Below are 22,572 nucleotides of genomic sequence, written 5' to 3'. Positions count from 1 at the left end.
GCTGAAGGCAAGTTCAATAAGAAGTAAGGAAAAGGGGCAGCTAGGTGGCACAGTGCATAAAGCGCCAGTCCTGAAGTCAGCAGGACCTGAGTTCAAATCTGACCACAGACACTTACAAATGACCTATCTATGTGACCTTGGGTAAGTCATTTAACCCCACTGCCTTCTAAAAACCAAAAAAACAAAAGAGTAAGGAGATCAGGAAGATATCACAGAGAAGAGGGTAACTGTGCTATCTCAAAGGAAGAGAATCATTTGGAAAGGTGACAGTGAAGAGGGAAGGAATTTCCAACATAGAGGTGGGAGCTAGGGTGTTCAAAGCAGGCAGAGGTCCACTGTGGCCGGAATGGAGTATGACCAGAAAGAGGATGATGGTGAGTTCGAATGATAATGGTTATGCTCCTTATTATAAATGATACCTCTTCATTGATTGAGAGTTGGTTGGTTTTTTATTATTTTTTTTCCAAATGGCTCACACATAACTATCACACATGATAGACAAAGGCCTTAGGAGGTCAATGTTATTGTTACCTTAGTCATACAAATACAAAAGACTCTCAGGTAGATAACTTCCTTCATTCTTTTTACTTTTGCATATCAGAGTGTCTTGTTTATTTTTCACTTTATGGTAACTTCAGATTAGAGACAGGATTTTTGGTTAGTTTGAGAAGCTCGTAGGTAGAATAAGGGAAACAGGATCGCATATACCAATGCAGGGCAGCATCTTTTTCTATAATCCTAAATTTTTAGTTTTAGCTAAGGCAGAGAGAGAGGGAAGCTAGGTAACTCAATAAATAAAGGGTCTGTCCCGAAGTCAGGAAAGCAGCTGCCTGAGTTCAGATGCAGCCTCAGACACTTACTAACAGTATGTCCCTAGGCAAGTCACTTACCCTGTTTGCTTCAGTTTCTTCATCTTTAAAATGAACTGGAGAAGGAAATGCTAAAACTACTCCAGTTCTTTGCCAAGAAAATCCCAAAGAAAGTCACAAAGTGTTAGACGTGATTGAAAAATGACCGAACAAAGCATAGATGTCAAGTTATTTGTGCAAGGTCAAAGTGGAAGTATGTGTCACAAGTAGGTTTTCAGAGTTCTAAGACTGACCCTCAATCCACTCTTGTATGGGAGAAAGAGAAAGTGACAGAGAGAGAGAGATATACAGAAAGACATAGAGAGAGAGAGAGACAGACACACAAACACACAAAGTAAGAGAGTGTCAGAAAAAAGTGCAAAACGATAGAGACAAAGGCAGACACAACCACAGAGACAGAGAGATAGACATAGAGGGACAAAGACACAGAGAGTCAGAGAGACACAGAGATAGAGACATAGAGAGACAGAGATGGATAGAGAGTAACAGCAAATCAAATAACAGAGAGACAAAGACAGAGACAGAGAGAGAGAGAGAGAGACAGAAGGTTCCAGAGATAAAGACAAAAAGATTAAAACAGAATCAGAACCAACATAGTCTCTCCAACTAAAACATTTCATTACCTTTCTGTTACAAATACTGAGGATCACAGATCTCTCTATAGACAGATGGATCATTGAAGGTAAGGATGGCTAAACTAAATCTGCAATAGTTTTCACTCATTTTATTTTCTTGTTGGTTAAATAAAACAGCTTTTTTCCATGGACCAGATGCACAAGATGTCTGGCACATTTTAGGGAAGGGATTGCACCAAATACTTTCTTAAGTTTCTTCTATTAAGTGTGATCTGGCATTATTACATTTTCACTTCATTTATTTCAGCTCAAAGTTCAGTCCTCGCATCTTGAAAAATGAATAATTAATACATGACTTAGATGTTTGCAAAAGTTTTCACAAATAATATTTCATTGTATCCTCATTAACATCCCTAGGAGAGAAATGTTATTCTTCTCCTCACTTTGCAAATGAGGTAACTAAAGCAGCAAATATTAAATGACTTGCCCAGGGTCATTCAAGCACATAATACACACCATCACCCCAAAATACATACAGAAAAAACAAGATCTGCTTTCAAGAAGTTCACAGAAGATGCCATATTTGTAAGATTTTAGCTAGAAGTCAACTACAAAAGCTCCCTGTTCCTTAGGATGCAATAGTAAAGCAGATGGTAATTGGCTTTATTTAGTCATTAGCACTGAAAAAATCGAAGTTTTTCAGGTTGAACTATATCAGTGCCAAGAATTTTGGCATCAAGGATTTTCCTTCCCGGTACATTCTTTAGCTAAGGTTCCTGTGGGAAAGGAGACTTCAGCTGTCACAGAGTAAACTGCCAGGTTACATGTCTACAAAGATTCCAGCCTTTGATTATGTCTATAGGGAGGCCTCTGGAAGAACCAGAGTTCTGGGAGGATGGTGTCATGGCCAGCTCTCTTGGGTACAGGGTGCTGTACTGTCTTCACTTGGATTTGAGGGAAGGGATGGGAAGGATGGAGGAAATGATTTAACCCATCTGGAACATCCCACCTCCCATCTCGGCCTGCCCCAGTGGGGTCAGTAGATTCTTAAATGATAATGAAATATATTATGATTTAAGAAGTGACAGAAATTATTTTCTAAAATATTCTCCTACTGAAGTCCTAGATATTCTTCACTTGCTTTCTTTCCTTTGATATGTCAACACTTCACTGATAAAAGTAATCATTGACATGATGAATTTTGTAACTCACCTTTGCCTTAATTCACATCCTGTGTAACTTTTAGGATCGTAGAGATGGAAGAGAAATGGCAGGTCACTAAATCCAACTCTCTCATTTTGTAGATTGGAAAACTAAGAACCAGCAAAATGCAAAGTCCCAGAAGTGGAAAATAGAAAGAGTAAAGATTTGAATCCAACTCTTTTGATCCCAGCTCTATTCACTGCCCAGAGCGTCATTTCTTAAGTCATGCTTATCCAATCTTTCCAACATTCTAGGTTGCTTCTCTTGTTTCTCAATAATCATTGGGTACTAGTATAGTTTTCTGATTAGCTATACATTATTTTTTTTGCAAGGCAAATGGGATTAAGTGGCTGGCCCAAGGCCACATAGCTAGGTAATTACTAAATGTCTCAGGCTGAATTTGAACTCAAGTCCTCCTGATTCCAGGGCCAGTGCTCTAGCCACTGCACCAACCAGCCACCCCTTCTGTACATTATTGCTCATTCTTGCTAGATTATTCAGCCATTCTCTTCTCTGATCTTCAAAGCCCTTGCCTTTACCACATATGCTTATAATGTCATCAATTAAAGATTCATTCAGGTTAACAAAGATCTCACATGAGAGTCTTTGTGAATCAATCCTTTACATGTTAGTGTAATTTATACAGATTCTCATAGAATTTAAATTAGCCAAGGGTCACTTAATATGAAATACAACATCTTTCTTTTGCAAATTAGAAAGTGAGGATCAGGGTAGTAAAAGAATGTGCTGCTTCCTGTGTTGCTTAGATTTCAAAGGGCTGGCTATAGTTAAGTATAAGACTTTGAAGAGGGCTTGAGTGGGGGCCATTTTGGCTTAAAATATGTCATTATATTCCAGTCAAAATTTGAAATTTCAAATTCAAATATGCCAAGCATTGTAATTACCAGGGATACAATAGATAGGTGATCTGCAAGGAATCTCCCTATCAATGGGAAGAGAGAGAGATTCCTTGAGAACTGTCAATATGGGGGGGGAGGGGAGGAGGGAGGGAAGGAGGGAGGGAGGGAGGAAGAGAGGTAGGAAGGAAGAAAGGAAGGAAGGAAGGAAGGAAGTGGGAGGGAAGGAAGGAAGAAAAGATAGATATAAAAATAGATAGATAGATAAATAGATAGATAAATAGATACATAGAAAGAATACAAATTAATTTCTAGGATGGTCACTATTGACTAAGGACAAAAGAAAATCCCTTGTAGAAAGTGAAATCTGAGATGAGCTTGAAGAAGACTAGCTATCCTGAAGCCTGATGCTGAGCAAAGAATGAATTTGATGCATGCAGCTCAACCTGTGCAAGGGCACAGATATGGAAGATGAAATGTTTGTGTGGGCAATTATTTAAAAAATCAATTTGGATTTTACAGTGTTAGATTGTCAAGGATTATAAAAGTAAAAGATACAAAGAAGCTTATGTTTGAGGCAAGGAGTAATAATGAGCCATGTGAATTCATGGGCAAGGACCAGATATGGTCACACCTGTCCTTTCATTATGTCCCTTTGGGATCTGGACAGAGGAAATCTCTATGGGTCCTTTTCTCTTTATTATATCCTGAGTTGTAGGCCTCTAAGACTGATTAGCTTAGAAGCCCATACCTCCCAAACTTTCTAATACACCCTCTGATACCCAGTGGCACCCTGGCTCCCCACAGATGCCCTGGAGAAGTCACTGAACAAGAAGCAGAGGTATGAGGGACAGATAGAGATCCTTGACCCTTTTGGCTAAATTTCAATCACAAAAGCAGGAGCTACACATTCCTGTCAGTGACTATCAGTCCATAAATGGGTAATAAAATTACCAAAACAACAATAAACAACCAACAGCAACCAAACATCTTTGGCTTTTTGTGGCATTTAACAGTTTGTTATCAACAAATCATATGAAATTCACTATCATTTATTCTTAAAAGTTAAAAGAGAAAAAAGGAGCAAACAATGAGTGCTAGAAACATAAATCATTGTGGATTTCTTTCCTTTATTTTTGGGGGGTTGTTTTTTTAGGCTGTTTTTTTTTGCAAGGTAATGGGGTTAAGTGGCTTGCCCAAGGCCACACAGTTAGGTAATTATTAAGTGTCTGAGGCCAGATTTGAACCTGATTCCATGGCCGGTGCTTTATCCACTGCACCACCTAGCCGCCCCCTTTCCTTTATTTTTGAACGTTTATTTTATTTTTTAACTTTACAAGCAAAGATAGTTTTCAACATTTATATTTTTGTAAGATTTCAAGTCCCACATTTTTCTACCACCCTCCTTTCCCTCCGCCCTCACTATTTTATGCAATGGCAATGCTTATACTGCTGTCTCCATTTCTACTGTATCCCCAACCCTACCTTCTACTACATAAGCTTCACTTATAAACATCCTCCGCAGGACCTCTCCAAGTCTCAGATTAGTGTAAGTTTGTCTTATCTTGCCTAGAGAACAAACAAACCAAACAACAAACCACAAAACCTTCATTCAACTTTGTTTCTCAGTCAGAACTTCCAAGCCTCTCCTCCTCCTGATCAGTTCACCTAGATTGATTCATATTCCCATTTCTCAGGAGAAAACCTAGCCTAAAATATAGTCTTCACAAATGTTCTTCCTTCCTTCCTCCTATCCTTTTCCCCTTTTTTCTCTTCCTTCCTTCCTTTTTCCTTCTCAATTTCTCCCCCTCTCTTTCTATTTGTCCAATTATTTGTTCTATCCTATTCGATTTATATCATTCTTAATTTAATAAATAAAACAAGCATTTCCATAACATAGGAAAATAGGAAAAAAGATGTGTGCATGAAACTGAAAATTTATTCTATATGATGCTGTTCCTTTTAAATATATAATGAAATTATCATATAGCTTTCTTTTTTCAAACTTTGCTAAACTGATATTGCTTTTAGCACCCAAAGAATATCGAGATATCTCAGGCTGGAGTTATTTAAATCATCTGCCATAGCTTCTACTTCTTTTCATTCTTTGCTCTAATCGGTATTTTTCCTCTAATCAATAAGCCGCCTGATACCAAAATGACTCCTTTTGGGCAACTAGCCATTTTCAGACTGCTAAGCTAAAATGAATTTCTATTCTTTCATCTGTTATGTTCCTAGGTACTCAACAGCTCCTGAACTTTTGATGACTGTTGAAAACATGGATGAGATGTAGACATGAAATGTCTTCATGTCCAATCGAATGCAGCTCAACAAACATTTAGTAAACAGTGATATGTGAAGCTGCTCTCCAAGGTTCTTCAGTTAGAGAGAGAGAGAGAGAGAGAGAGAGAGAGAAGGAGAGGTGGGGCTGGGGGTGGAGATCTCAGTCTTTTATTATGACTAGCCACTCCCTGTTGTACCCTGGAGGGCACAAGGTAGACTGACATTTGGCATCCTGATATATTTAGATGAGTTAGGGTGATTGACAATTTTAAGACTGGGTTTGTAGCTTTTGTTTTCCCTTCCTTCACTTCTGGTTATTATAGGAGAGATGTTGAAATTAAGCAATTGTCTCATCTATAAACTGTCTCTTTTGTGGTGACATTGAAAAAGTAGCATGTGCTGCCTGCAAACTAGTTTGGTTCTGTAGACCCAAGGGACAAATGCATGGCCCATAGGCCTCATTCCTCTCCAAAACCTCCCAGAACAAGATGGAAATACAATTGGGAAGGATTTTGCAAGCAGATAAAAATCGAGCAGAACACAGATGATGCTTATTTGTCATTTTCTGAGTCAATATGCCACTTGACTTATTCTATATCTCCTGTCACAGCGTCACACAGTCATTTCCTTGAACAAAGGAAAATTGTGAAATGGGACAAAGTATTCTGGATCTAGTGTTAAAGGACCTGAGTGGAGATCTGGGCCTTATTCCTCTCTGTGTGACCTTGAGGCCAGTTGTTTCTATTTACTAGACCTCCATTTTCTCTTTCAAGTGGGTGATTTACACTATATAATCTCTGAGGTCCTTTCCAGGCCCAAGATTATGACGCCATGACATTTTTTGATTCTATAATTTCCTATTAAGATTAAAAGAACTAGGTGAGACTAGGTGGTGCAGAAGATAGAACAACACCAGCCCTGGAGTCAGGAGGACCTGAGTTCAAAACCGACCTCACACACTTAATAATGACCTAGCAGTGTGTAGCCTTGGGTATGTCACTTAACCCCATTTGCCTTGCAAAAACCTTAAAAAAAAAAAAAAGAAAGATTAAAAGAGCTAGATGACATTCTTAAACATCTTTCTAGATTATTTGTTCAATGTGGATAGTACTTTGGTAGCAGAGGATGAGAACGCTGTATTACCTTTAGAATAAACTTCCATTTCCAGGGGAAGCACTAGCCAAATCTCATCTTTCTGTTTTGCTTTCCTCTGCTACAGTTTCTATTCAAGGTCAACCAAAAGCCAAACAAGAGCCTACCCAGTCTCACAACCCCATAGTCAATACAGACTCACAATTTAAGTAATCTCTCTGCACTCATTACAAACAGAACTGCTGTCCTTCCAGTGGCTGAGCAATAATGAATCCAGACTATTCCTTTTTCTATACTCAGAGAACTGAGAGAAATGGTTTATATTCAGAAACTCACACATCTCCAAGGAAACAATTCTGTATTACCAAGTGATCCTTCTCCCTGCCTTGGCTTGTAGCAAACAGAATAAAGCTTTTTGCTGACAGATTCTCAGATGTACAAGTGGATTTTCTTTCTAGGAGAGCACGCTGTGCTAAATGAAGAGAATGGATCCAGCTTACAAAACTAACTAAAACTTTAAGGCAAGTTGAACTTTCCATTGAACAAACCTGATAGCAGGAAAATCTCGGTGCCCAAAATATTTTCCAGCTAGGAACAGAGAGGAAAAAAATAGAATTTTGTTTCTCTTCATAACGTAATTCTGACTAGCCAAAGGGTTTATTGTTACAACATAGAAATCCCTGAGAACATTGTTTTCAGTCATGTTTCATGTTATTTTATTTTTACCAATAATTTTTACTTGGGAAATTCCTAAAAATTGTTAATGACCAGTTGTAAAAATGTAACTGCTTTTTGAGGTCAGATGTTTAAGTGTATCATTACAAACGAACATTTTTCTTTATGTGTGTTTTCTTTTTTCCTTTTTCCTTTTTAGGGGTGGTAGTGAGGGGAGGAAGACAAGAATTTTCCATTCTTTCCATTCTGAGGCTTGGAAAAAAAATGCATAACATTTCACTGACATTCTAAAAAGTCCTGGAATTGTTTATTTCTTATTTACATTGATTCTTTTCAGTCATTGTCTATTGCTACAACAGATTCCTGGAAACTGCAATGGCAAAAAAACCTGGCAGACACTGTGAAACATGTTGTACATCTAATTTTGCTACCCCAAACAGTCAATAATAGAGAAACAATTGAATGTTTTGATCATTTCATTTTCTTAGTAGCTGCACCACTGTATCAATTTATATATTCCAGTGAATTCTTCAGCTGTGTCCCCTGTTGTAGAATACCAGGAAAATTCTCTGTTCTGAAATATGGTCCCTGATGTCTAAAATTATACTATTGCTGATTCATTCCTTAATGTTGAAAATTAGTTACTCTGCATGTTTTTTCTTTTAAAAAATGAACATTATAATAAAAGCCCTAAATAAATCTCCAAACCTTTTTTTGTGAAGTACCAGGAAATCTCTGTTTCAAATTATCCTCCCTGTTGATATCTAAAATTCCACTATTGTGATTAATTTAATTTAGACATGCTTCTCTCTGTGGTCTTTTTTTTTAAATGGGGCATTAAAACACAAAGCAAAATAAATCCCTCATCTCCTCAAGATGAATAAATCAAGTAGAGTCATTCTTTACCTGAATAGAACTTTCCTCTCTGACAGCATAAGCATACTTGGCTGCTCTTTCAGAGGCTAGAATTCAGACAAAAGGACCTGAAAGACTGATTTCAAATATGTTACACTTCTCCCCTTAGGATCAGCCCTAAAGTTAGCAAGTAAAATTCTGCTTTATAAAAAAAAAAAGAGGAACCATTATGTATTGGAAAGAGCCCTGGATGTACAATGAGCCAACCTGGGTTCAGATCCCACCCCTACCACTTAACACATAGGAGACCATAAGCACAAGGCACTTAATAATCTATATGGGCCTCAGTTTTCTCATCTGTAAAAATGAAGTGGGATTGTAGCCTGGGATTTCCTTTGCCAGGAAAGATGCAATAATCAATTTTTCTCTCTCTCTCTCTTTCTCTCTCTCTCTCTCTCTCTCTCTCTCTCTCTCTCTTTCCTTTGATTTCTAGTTTCTGCTTTGCGGCATCTGTGGAATTCTGTGTGCCAAAAAAAAGTCCGGACTTGTCGTAAGTTTTCACATTGCTCATTCTGTGTCTTTTCAGGGTCCCAGGGCTGACTGGCCTCATGTCCACTATGATCTCCATGTGCTCAAGGTCACTTATTTATTTGGGATATAATGAGTACAAAGAAGCAACAGCCCTCCCCTCTAGCCTGTCCTCTCTCCCAGAAAAACAGTGGGGTCACTGGATGGCAGCACAATAGGGAAAGCTTGAATGGACTCTTTAAATAGCCCTAGAATATAACTTCCGATCCTGGCAGCAGTGCCAACTTCTTGTCTGCCACTTTATAGACTGCAGGCAAAGCACGTGACTCTTCAAGCAACAAGCCAAAGCAATTAGCTGGAGTCCCAGGGAACTTTAACTGCTTAAGTACAGACCTAGACCTAAGGGAGCCCAACTGGCTCTGATTGCAGACCTCATTTTGCAAGTGGGCACCCTGCAGCCATCCAAAGCTTAGTTGCTTTCCAGTTTTCTTTTTTTAGTTCTTGATTTTAACACCCTGCAGGATTCTTTAAAGCGCCAAGCCTGGAGCACCAGGTCTAAAGTGCTTACAGATGTTCAGCTTGCCAAGAGCATGAAGGCCCGTGACAGCAGGGGCCTTAGATCGGAGCAAGTACAGCTAGGGGGACCCACATCTTGGGTACATGTATGCCTGAGGAACCAGCTCCTGCTGCCCATTCTGACGTTTAACCAGAGGCTAGAAAATGGAAGGGGAGGGACAGGCTTTCTGTTATATAGATTGCTTCAGAAAGATAAAAAGAAAATCAACTTTTGCAAATTGTGGAGTTAATAATAGCCATGAGCTCCAGGAGTGAAGGATGTGTCTCTGAATGAGGGAAGAGTTCTCACACGGAGGGCTACAAATCATATTCATGGTAGCAGGGACTAAGGTAGGAATAGAAAACCAGGAGACATGAGCAGGGTTTGGGTCTAGCAATCTGATCTCTTGGTAAGTTGTTCCTCCCTGAGAAAAGCAGCAGGTGGCATGATAAAGGGCTCTGCTACTGGAGTGAGAGAAATGGAGTTCAAATTCTGCTTCTCTTGCCTGCTGCTTGTGTGACTTTGGGCAAGTGACTTTATCTCCTTGTACCTCAATTTCCTTCTATTTAAAATGAAAGGGTTGGACTAGTATCTGAAGCCTTATGTAGCTCCAGATCTATGGACCAGAGTACTACAGTATAGAATGCTTTCACCCCCACCACACATTTGGCATGGGTAAAAGGGGAACGTTAACAAAGACTAAAAAGATCCTCCTAGAAAGGTGGCCTTGGAGGGATCATAGTTTAAGCTTGGGAACTTGCCTTGTCTATCTTCATGCAATCTTCTCATCATTACCACTTCTTCCTTCCAGGGCACGGACTCCATATACTTAGACTTTTTCTCCAGAGATTATAAAGTCAAAAGGAGATCTTCCCCTTTATGATCACAATAATTAAGAAAAATATTAGATCAAAGCCTCTACCCTATGCCCTGACCCTTTCCTCCAATAGTATTTAGAACCACTATTCCATAGATTATAGTGTCATCTTCTCCAGTTTCATATTCAGGAACAGTGCTATGAAAATGATTACGATTTTTGTGCCGACCTCTGGTGCAGATGATAAAATAGTAGAGAAATCTTCAGGAGCATTAAAGAAGACCCTCTATATCCATTATGCCATAATAGAAAAGCACCAGGTTTGGAGCTAGGAAGATCTACATTTAAATCTCCAGAACCACCACAGATGCCTAATGGGCATGTGTTGCTAGGAAAATCATTTAACCATTCTGTGCCTCGGTTTTCTTTTTTTTTTGTAAACAGGGTTTGCTAATCAGCTCTAATCTCCTTCCCTATTCTAAATCTATGATCTTATCACACTCATAGATGACACCAGAGAGTCCCATTCCCATCTTGGGTCTTCTTCTTACTTTGATATCTTGAGATAGTGGAAATGTATAATCCAAAGATAACTCAATTACTATCTGAGTGCTTTTTATATATGATTCTCTACCTGGTCACTTGTTTTGTTTAGAGAAAGATCAGTTCTTTCTTCATGAAGGAACTCCTTGAACCAATGCTATAGTAATTATTCATTGGGCTTAATATAAATGAGAAATCAGTGACACCTAGGAAATCTTGGTCAAATATCTTGCTGATTTTTCCAAATTTATACTGACAACAACAGCAACTCTGCACTCAATAAAGGAGTGTAATCTGATGAATACTGAACTTTCTTACAACCTGGAAGACTTGACTGTAGGACCTTGGAAGTCACGAATCCTTTCAGTCCTCTAGGCAGCTAAGAATATAAATTGCAGAGAAAGTGTTCATCTATATTTACATACCTGGAGTTCCCAAACCTTATCAATGCTGTTATTGTTATGGTTCTCAAACACATTCAAATTCTCTGATCCTAGTTGGGGCTTTCTTGACAAATATACTGGAATAGTTTGCCATTTCCTTCTCCAGCTCATTTTACTGATTGGAACACACAGCAAACAGGATGAAGCGACTTGCGCATACAGGCGCTGTGTAAAGCCAAATCCAAACTCATGAAGATGAGTCTTCCTAAATCCAGGGTTGGGACTCTTGTCTACTACACTGCCTAGCTTCCCCAATCTGGATCAATAAGGTATATTCTTGTAAGCCTTGCAACACAGTTATTCACAGCACCACAAAATTTTAGAGCAAAAGGAACCCTTGAATTTTAGAGCAAAAAGGGACCCAATAACCCATCTATAAAAACAATCCTCTATATAATTTTTGGGTTTTTGTTGCAATCTTAAAATGATGGAGTTTTCTATTTCTTTTGAACAGGGCCAAAAACGTATTTTCCTCACCACTGCTCCTCTGTTCAAGTTGACACCAAGTCAAGATTAGAAATACTGGTCTATCAACTGGCTATCAATTCATATATTAGTATTGTCACCCAGGTAGCATTTGTCGATCTTATTAACATATCAAGATGGAATTTGTTCCACATGCAATTCTTGCCCACCTAGGGAAATGCTTATCACATGTAGGATTTTTATAATATTCTGATGATTGATTTATTGATTGCTAAAAGCAAGATGCTCAGTGTTTCTAAGGTTTCCTTGATCCACACAGAACTCCATCTAATAAAAGAAATGGAGATAATTTGAAATGGCTTAGTGAACCCAAGTTTATTCCAAGTAATTCCTGGATTTTTCCTAAGTACTCACAAAGTCTGCTCTGAATCCACAGCAATCTAGTTAATCTGTTGTTTCTGGGACCACGGCCTCCCTGATTTGTGAAAACTGAGACTCCATTTTTCCATCCCCATCGAGATTTTCGGTCTACTTTGACGAACTTTTCCCACATCACTACCTTTCACTCACTCTCTGCTCTAGTTTTGCCACTTCTCCCCCGTCCTCTTCCCCTGCCTTTGTACAAAGGGTCTCTCCTGCTTGGAATTCATCCCCACCTTATCTACCCCCTTTTAAAATTCTTATTTTTCTCCAAACTTATGACAGGTGCCTCCCCCAACAAACTATTTCTGATCCTCCAGGGATAGTACTTTCACCCTCCTGAGATTAGTTGGCTACTGACTTTTCTGGCTAAATGTGTTTCACCATAATTGGATATAATTAGTGGATGGTAGACACCATTCTATGGTTTATATATCTTTATATTCTCAACACCTACCCTGGTGTTATAACAGAGTAAGAGCCTGGTAAAAGTTTGTTGAATTTAACTGAATTGAATTCTGACTCTATGTGTTTAGACATAGAAGCATAATGTGCATATATGACTGTGTATATGTCTTCTTATATGTATACATAATACATATATAAAAGAATTTAGAGAAATTATTTCACGCTGATTTGGATTTACTATTTCCTTATTGCAAAATCAGTCAAATTATGAGCTTTTTAACCTCCTGTGAATGTAGCCTTAAGCAGACATCCTTCTTATGTTCCCATACTGCATAAAAGATGGCTCCTGTTCAATATGGAGGCTCACTCACACTCCTCGTTGGCTAACCTACTTTTCTATGTGCCACCTTATTCTATTAAAATGTAGGTTTTTTGAGGGCAAGGGCTGACTTTGAACCTCCAGCACTCAGCACAGTATTCAGCACATGGCTAACTCTTAAGGAATAGATTTTCATCTATTCAGTCATTCAGTCAATAAATATTTATTGTCTACTATGTGTCAGATACTGACCTAAGCACTGACAATACAAAGGAAGGGAAAGGATAGTACCTGCTCTCAAAGTTCAGAACTTTCATTCATTCATTCAACTTTCTCTCTCCTCTAACAACATTCACTCCCAGACCCCGTCTAGCCCCACTGGATGAAGGAAAACCCAACCTAGTATGTCCTCCTCTCTTGACTTCCCTTTGCCATTCCCCCTTTAACCTTTGGGTCACCCAGACCAAATGGGACTGGATGGCAGGGAACGTCACCTATTTGTTCATATCACTTGGATGAGTTGAAAGTCATCAACTACCAACCCTGTAATCAGATGGAGGACATTTAATTCTTACCATATGCACAGCCCTCTAACACCCCTGACTCTGATCTGCTAATGCTCCCTAAGGTCTTCTGGACTTTTCCATTTGCCCTAAGATGAAACTTGTTTAAATGAGCTATGACCTTCAATTAGAGTGTGATCTCCTTAAGAGCAGCCATTGCTTTGTTTTTCTATTTGTATCCCCAGTTTTAAACACAATCCTTACCACATAGAAAGTACTTAATGAATACCTTTTTTCATCAATTCACTTGTAATCTGCCCTCTGAGTAAAGTCCAACTCCTCACATTCAATCAACACCCTGTCTCTTCTTTCTCAACAGATGATCCTTTTCTCAGCCTGCTGCATCTGTGGGCTAATTGGTGGTATCCTGAATTTCCAGTTTCTCCGAGCAGTCACGAAGAAGACATCTTCACTCTACCCGCTGCGCCTGGCTTCCATGTGTCTGGCCTGCATTGGAATTGGGGGCTGCACCCTTTCTTCTTGGCTCACTTGCCGCCTGGCCAGTTATGAACAAAGACGCATGTTCTCAGAACGAGAGCACTCCTTGCATCACTCCCACGAAATGGCAGAAAAAGTGAGTTCTGGGCCGGGCCCCATCACTGCCCATTTGTGTTGAAGGGTGCACTCTGCGGCTGGGGGAACCTGCTGCCACTTTTAGATGAGACAATGTCTGGGAGACCCATGTGGACCATCATCCTCTAGAGGCTTAGTCCTGCTGGATTGGTGAGAGTTATTTCTCAGTATTGTATCTTTGCACTTCATGGCTATACCCATTCCTGTATAATTCTCTGGCATCTCTGTCTATTCAGAGACACAGTCCTAAAAATATTACTTTCAAAATAATGAAAGATCTTATTTATACAAATGCTCATGTGTCATATTGGTGGGACAAATGTCTCTGGGATAGCCTTTGATTGCTAACACCAAAGTTATACAATGAATTCCCTTCTTCTTCTACTCTGACTTTTCAACTGGCAGCTTTCAATGACATAAATCAGATCTACAAATATAAAAATAGTTAAGGAAAGGAAAAAGGATGCCTTATTGGTACAGATTTTGAAATCAACAGAGCATCTGGGTTCAAATTTTACTTAAGACACTTACTAAGTGAATCCAGTTGGGTGATGAAGTAAGTAGAGTGTTGGACCTTGAGTTGGGAAGACTTCAGTTCAAATCTGGTGATCTGGATAAATCATTTTACCCCACCAGCCTCATTTTCCTAGTTTGAACAATGGGAAAAGTAATATCGCTTGCCTCCAAGGTTACTTAAAAGATAAAATGAATTAATATTTATAACGACTTTTGTGAACCTTAAAGAGCTATGAAAATGCTAGTAACTGGTGGGAGTGGTTGGTGATGGTACAAGACATATTGGTTCCCTGGTCTGCCATTTCCTCTTCATTAAAATAAAGGTGCTAGCCTCCCAAGTCTCTCTCAGCTCTTGATTATCTCTTGATCCTTAAGTAATATTTTCTTTGATCCTCACCATTTCTTTTGCCTTTCCTGAAAGTTAAATAATTTGATAGGGTTATTTTAGGGAGTCCCTTTTAGCAGGAACTCCTAATGGCCCCATGTAACAGCAAAGCAAGTCTTTGTGTAAGTTGGTTGAATACAGCCCATAGTGCTCCAATTTATTCTCACTACTGGAAAATTTAAGAGAAGGAACAGTGCCTTTAACAAGAGGAAATATATATATATACATATATATATATATATATATATATATATCACATCATCATTTGCAATGCATCATGGGGAGAACAGTGGCAAGAGTTAGGGCAGAAGGAAGAATCATCCACCCCTTTACTATCTTAAGTTGTTGTGTCAGAGAGGAATTGGAGGCAGAAATAGAGCCCTCTATTAGTGAAGTTTTACATGAATTTCCATTTTTGGCGCAATATTGAGAGGCAAATTAAAGGAAGAATGCTAAAGGATCCAAATAAAAGCAATTTCAGACCGATTGACATGAGTCCTCCAAAAAGAAATTCATCTTTGATTTAATGGGTGTTCCAATGGACAGAGGTGAACCAGTAGAAGCAGTTGTCCATCATCTGAAAAATGTTGGCAACATCTTGCCCTGCAGAGATTTCCTCATTCATTTTGGATACTGGCTGTTTTGTGCTTTACATAAATATCTATATACATTTGTACAAAATTGATACCAGCATGATTTAGCCATGTTTTACATGTTTATGTCTGTGCAATATTTACCATATGATTGTTATATTTATATTAGAGATTGAGGGGTATTGAAATAACCGACTTGCCCAGCTGCCCGGTGGTGCCCCCGACACCAGAGTTACCTACAAGGTACGCTGAATTCTAGGGAGTAACCATACTGTTGTGTCACATCAAGACCTACTAACCTTTCAGAGGGCATCATGAAGACAGCCCATCAGCATGGGCTGATGCTATGATGTCATTTCCACAGGGGCCACTTCCAGGAAGTGACCTCCTTCTCCATGGCACAGTATTGCTGCTTAAAAGTTGGTTGAATATTTTCAATATTCTGCCTGTCTGGAGGCATCCAAGAGCATTTCTGCTTGGATGATTCATACCTTCTCTCACTTCTGCTGCATCATGTCTCTAGTTTAGAACCATTGTGCCCAGCCTCTCCTTTTGATGTTAGTATAACATGTGTCGGGATATCGAAAAGCTATCTATTCTCTTGATGAGATTTTATTGACAGAGTGATGCTCTTACAATGAAAACTCTCTTAAGTTGCTTCTACTTTTTCAAGTTTTTCTATGTGATTATATATATTTTTTAAAGCAAATCCTATATGAAGGATGGAAAAAATAGAGTACCTTTTTATAGTTTTACTAGCATGACTAAAACTACATACAATTTATTTTTACATATTATATATAATATATTATATGTATATATAATATATAATTAATTTCTTTGGAGAGAAGTGCATATTTGCAAATAGCTTGGCCATGACCAAATGAAAATAGAATATTCTTGCCTCTTTTAGGTATGCCTACCTAAAAGATCTTCTAAATGAAAAATGAAGCACACCTCCTTCTTGTCAATAGTTTTGTAGGTTTGAGTGAAGGTAATATACATTTTAAAAAAAGAATAGATTCCTTTAGAAAACTTTCTGAAAGATTTTAACCATTAATTTTTAAAAACACATTTTATAAGTTGGTATGGGTATTATTTCTTTATTTTTTAACATTTTTAAAAAAAAAACTGATGTTTAAAAGGAGAGGACATGGAGTCATTGCTTCTGAAAAGTGGTTTTTTGAGCATTTTGTTTGCTTTGAAAAGGAGTACTGAGGAAGGGAGAATCATTTCTGAAGAGGCTGAGTTGACTTTGGTGATAGAGTGATCAGGTGGTGATTCCTCCAAAGTTCAGATTCACATATTCCAACATCTTACAAAGCTCCAGTCACCATTCAGTCACTTCCAGTGAATACCCAATGCATTTTCCTAACTTGTGCCCTACCTGGTTTTCCCTGAAAATTCTCAAACCCATCTTTTAGAGGAACTTAGAATCTGAGAAATATGGTCCAAATCTCTTGACCCCTGAACACTTCCTCATATCAAGTTATTTGGCCTCTATGGATCTCATTTTCCTCCTCTGAACAATGAGAGATTTGGATTAATGTTTCCCCCTCCTTCCCCCTCCTTCCTAGCTTAAATTCCAAGGAGCCTCTGGTCCTCTTCTAGGCCTACACTTTGAAGAAAACATTTTCTCTTAATCTTGAATACTTTCCAGTCTTTAAGAGCATTACTTAAAATGGCTCCTTGCAAAAGGTAACCTTTAAGTCCATCAATTCAATTGGAGTAAGAAGAAAATTTGTTGATGATTAGTTAAAAACAAGACAGAGGCCTTGGAGTTACTTGTGGAGTGTTGTGGATACTTCATAAAGGGAGGAGGGGCCCAGAACATTAAAAGATCAACTACTTTGTCCCCATTTCTGAAAAGAAAACAATTCTTGCAAAATTAGCATGTATGGGGTAGCTAGGTGGTACAGTGGATGGAGTGCTAGACCTGCAGTCAGGAAGACCTGAGTTGAAATCTGCCCTCAGACATTTAATTACCTAGCTAAGTGATCTTGGGCAAGTCACTTTATCCCATTCCCTTGTAAAAAATTAGCATATATATTGGGGGTTCTGGAAAACATAAAACCTCATCTCCTTTCCCCTCCAATTTGTTCATCCCATATAGAGAAAATGTCCAATTTTTAAAAGTTTGAGTTTTTAAAAAACATCACAAAGTAACCTCTACCTTTGTTTCAATTCATCTTTACATGGACCTTATAAAAATCATAGCAGGTAGCCATAAGGACCATTGGTATCATTCTCTTCTGTCCTATTTTAAAAGGTCTTTTGAATTTGGGCTATGTCAATAGGCATATTTGTGGGGAGCTCTGAGTGCCTTCATGTGCCAATAACCACTTGTCTAAAAATAAACATAAAATATATTGAACAGGATGCAAATGTGTGCAGGCAAGTGAAGAAGGCTTTTTTCCCTGACCCTGCTATATAATCCGAAGTCATGCTCAGTGGGGCTCATGACTGTAAGAGTTCCCTCCTAGAATTCAAATTGCTTTGTTTCTTGTAACCCAGATGAAATCTTTTTCTCTTGGGAAATCTAATGGCTCTCTATTTTCACTTCCTTCCTTCCCAAAAGACTTCCCTATTCAGGTGTTCTTAGTAAATGATCTTTATAAAAGCAATTTAAGAGAGTTTTTACTATATCCTAGTCTTATGAGAAAAAAATCTTCAAACTGCAGACTCAAAGCCCATCTCTAGTGTTACATAGTCAATGGTGCAGTGGACACTCCCATCCTAGACCTCATTTCTTTATAAAATGGAGGAGTTGAACTACATGATCTCAAAGTTCCCTTGGAAAATATTTCATGAATGGATTCTGAGCACTTTGCTAGACTCTAAAACCCAAAGCAGCATACAGTTGCTACCTTATTGGAGCTTCCATTCTCTCATCTGCTGACTCTTAGCCATTTCCTATTGGTAGAGAGGCCATCCCAGTGTACTTGCTACCACCTTTGCTTGCAATTTCAGAAGAAGAGCCCAAGATATGAACAAATCTGGATACTTGCTCCTTTTATTTTTCTTTATAATTTGGATCTTTCCAAATCATAGTAGGGTAGAGGCCAGGAAGGAAAGGATTCATCCTTCTGGAATGCCATATGAATGGAGTATTTAACTTCTTTAGAGTGTTATTCTAACACCTCTTATGGATTCTAACTCATCATGGGATATGATCTATTTAAATGCTACCCTCCTCTAAATAAAAGGGAAATTAATCAAATTTTCAAAGTTCTCTAAAATCTCTGACAAACAAAACCAATAATTAGGTGAATTCCCTTCCATGGAAATGCATTTTGATTAATTCATCTTCTTTCTCTAACAGGAAATGACAGACAATATGAGCAATGGAGGGCCACAACTGATATTTAATGGAAGAGTATGATACATTTTTAAAAACATTTTTTTCTTTCTTCTGGATTTCCATCATAAAAGGATATACCAAAGGATTTAACCAATATGGAAACATTGTTGGCTTTTGTTGCCAGGTTTCAGATATTATGGATCTTCCTGGCACAAAGCCCTCTTGGATTTTCACTAACATTTCTCTTCCTGGATTTGGCCACATTTATCTCTCCATTTCTTTCTGTTGGGCTAAGAATTTTCCAGGAGTGTTCCTGGAAGGGCTTTCTGAGCAGTTTTTCAGACCACCTTCATGAAGACTTTTTAGAAGTGGGAATAAGTGAAAAAAAAATCAAGTTCCAATATGACCCAAGTAACACTTTGACTTGCATGTCAAAAAGACAGGGGAGAAAAAAAAGGTGGCTCTTACTTATGATTGATCTCAATGTGCAAATTAAAAGAATGTCCAACACCTGAGGATATTGCTAAACTGAACAGTGGATGGCTTCAAGAACATGATTCAAATTCTCAGCCATGCTTTGTAAAAAACAAAAAAATCTGTAAATATTTCCAACTTGTGGATTCAGCATATTTCTTAATTTATTCATAAAATAAGATAAATAAAATGAAACCTAAATTAGAAGTAAAGTGATTTTTTTATCTTTTCAGAAAGAATACCAGTCAGTATGATAGCTTTATACTGTTTGCCCAATGATTGGAAACGATGCAAAATGATTGTGATTTTTCCAAAATTTATTTTTTTCTTTCATCAGATTGTGCAGAAGAATCTTTAGGTTCATAAACAATGACTTTGAATACAGAGAAATATGTACATATATAATGTAAATATAGAATATATATCATATATTTATAACATACATGTATGTAAATAGAATGGGGAGGGGAATTGAAAAGAGGTGAACTATAGAGAAGACTTTATCCCCACAAATTTGTGGGGATTTCTTCCTATATTTATTTCAGAGACCACACATCATTGAATTAATTTTGATGTTTGTCCTTTTTTGATCTCCATGGATCCATCTGGTGGGTATAAATAATGCTGTATTTGGTTTGGGGTAATGGAGAGAGGGATTGTTGAACAGGATGGTGAAGCAGAAAGGAAAATCATAGTTGAATTGGAACTTCTAAGTATGATTTATGAAACACAGGTTTTTATATCTTGGTGTCTATTTCATATGCACATCATCCATATTTAAACTGGGTGCCATGTGTTTACTGATATAAACTTTTCATGCTATGTCATTATAAATGCATTCTGGTCAAACTCGGGTCATCCTGTTCTCAAAGAATGAAATACAAATTGACTTTAGGTTTCCTTTTTTAAAAACTTCAAATAAAGCAATTAAGTATTCATGATTAACCAAAATATTAGGTCTTCTTTGACCTCAGAAAAGGTCTGAACTTGAAGAGATTAAATGTATTAAACTATTCATGCCTAAATCTTTAAATAATCCCTGGTGAGTATGAGTAGAGATAGGAAATGATCTCTTCTTGGGAAATGAATGCATTTACCTTTGCATCAGTCTCCCATCTTTATTTGATTTTATATTGTACAAGGTCCTTTCTCACATGATTTCATATAATCCTTACCACAACCTTAAGAAGCAGGTGAAATGGGTATTGCTTTTCCCCATGTAAAGACAACAAAACCAATACCTGGAAAAATCCAGTGATTTCCTCTAGGTCACACTGCATTTAAATGACTCCAGCAGGATTAGAAGAATCTGGGTCTTCTTGAGAATTCTTCCCATGTGCTTTCAATGATGCCACTTATGCTTCCATTCTGTTTAATACTCATAGAATCTCTGGCAACAACGATAGAAATTAATTTTTGATTAGTGAAATTTCCCTGAATCAGATATGGATTTCAAGAATCAATGGCAGGACAGCTAGGTGGTGCAGAGGATAGAGCACCAGCCCAGAGTCATGAGTCCCTGAGTTCAAATCTGGCCTCAGATACTTGATAATTGCCTAGCTGTGTGGCCTTGGCCAAGTTGCTTAACCCCATTGCCTTGCAAAAAAGAAAAAGAATCAATGGTAAGGAAAAAGAACACTTTCCAAACATTAGAAAAAGGAATTACTTCTACTACAATTATCATATCTTTCTTTATATTGGGATATCTTAGCATGGCATAAGTGAACTGCAAAATTTACAAGTAACAAATTTCTATTTAGAACTTTGCTATGAATTTTATGTAGAAAAAATGCTCAGAATTTCAGCTAATAGAAAACTAAAATTCTAAGTTCTAAACTGAATAATAATTATGCCCTTCCCAATCCTTAGAAACCAAAGAATCTAAAGGTTTATGGAATTCCTCTTCATTGTCTTTCTGGATGAAAACATTGACTCACAGCCTTTTCAAGGTTATTGGTTCTTGTTTCTTTTCTTAATAAAGCCTTGCCAGCTTATCCATATCTTTACATTATCAAGCTAATTGATTTCAGAAGTTACTCATTCATCCTGTGAAAATTCCTGAACTAAAACATAATAGCTCTTGGGTCATGTGCATGTGCCCATCTGGCCCCTTGCCCTGTTGATTCCAACTATCCAAGGTCATTATGTTGTAGTCCTGCTCTCTAAGATTCTATTACTTTGGAAGATTGGAGTTTTTTTGTTTTGTTTTGTTTTTGAATAACAGAAGAAACCACCAAATGTAACAACACAGTGTTTCTTCCTTTGAGGCCATGTTAGGACAATATAGATTTGCAGTATATTAGACTCAGAATTTTCTTGGTAACATATTTATGCTCCTTGAAAATTTTACAAAATGCAAAGCAAGAGGGGAAAATCCCATCTTTTTTAAAAGTAGCATATAGACAGACTATTGTTCTTTTCTTAAAAGATGTCATAAGGGAATCTATCAACCATTATAATTAAGAAAAAGAACCAACTGCATATGCTAGATGACATATTCATATATCTGTTTTCAAATGCAATTATTATAAGTTTAAAAAAAAGTTTCAGGGCTGAAATCACATTGTGGTTTAAGTGGAATCTTTTCTGATCTCATTCCAGAGAAGGGAAGGAGCTTGGGAAAGCATCACAAATCCATGCCTATGTGCTTGGAAATTTAATTTTCATTACACATTGAATTAAGAACTATAATTTTATAAAAGTGACTACATTCAAGAGTCGGCATGAGTCACTGCCCTCTGGGGGAATGTAATGGGAGAACTAACGCCCAACTATCAGGGAGGCAGATGTGATACTAGGGAGAAGAGTCCAGCTACCCCATGGAGGAGCATGTCCTGCCAGAAGCCTCAGAGGGAGAAGGGGGAATCTGCCTGGAAAATGGAGAAATCGATCAGGCTGTGGTCATCGAGGGGAACATTTGACAGAAGAGTTGGTCCTCTGACTGTGCTGATGTGTGTCTCTTTAATAAATGAAGAGTGTTTTTGAAAACCCTGGCTGCTGTGGGTTTCTTTTCATTCTGACAGCTCCCAGGCTTGAGGCAATTAAAATAAAAATTTTCTTCTGCATTTAGAAAACCATCCTGCTCCATGTGCAAAGACAGTAGCTGCAAATGTATGAGTGACTATACTTATAGATTGAGATCACGCATTTTCTGCATATTCTAGGGACAACCCTTGTCTGAGACTGCTCCATTCTACTCAAGGTTGCAATATATGGCATCCCCTTATTCACTGCCCCTAGAAATATTTTTTCAATTTCTGAAAATGATAGTCAACAATGAGATTTCATGATATTAGGA

The 22,572-nt window shown here is 37.9% G+C and overlaps 1 protein-coding gene across 2 annotated transcripts in view; it reads left to right on the top strand.

Moving 5' to 3' along the window:
• Window positions 1–18,881, top strand: part of TMEM196 (transmembrane protein 196) — a 58,102-nt gene extending 39,221 nt beyond the window's left edge. For both annotated transcript variants that reach the window (XM_074195038.1, XM_074195037.1), the window contains exons 2-4: window positions 8,903–8,959; window positions 13,752–14,006; window positions 18,822–18,881. In XM_074195038.1, the coding sequence (XP_074051139.1) occupies window positions 8,903–8,959; window positions 13,752–14,006; window positions 18,822–18,881 (372 nt within the window). The remainder of the gene's footprint in view (window positions 1–8,902; window positions 8,960–13,751; window positions 14,007–18,821) is intronic.
• The last annotated feature ends 3,691 nt before the right edge of the window (window positions 18,882–22,572 follow it).

The sequence above is a fragment of the Macrotis lagotis genome, chromosome 7 (assembly GCF_037893015.1).
Source record: "Macrotis lagotis isolate mMagLag1 chromosome 7, bilby.v1.9.chrom.fasta, whole genome shotgun sequence".
Lineage (NCBI taxonomy): Eukaryota > Metazoa > Chordata > Mammalia > Peramelemorphia > Peramelidae > Macrotis > Macrotis lagotis.
Note: the sequence above shows the minus strand (reverse complement) of the source record. Positions and strands in the feature narration are given on the sequence as shown.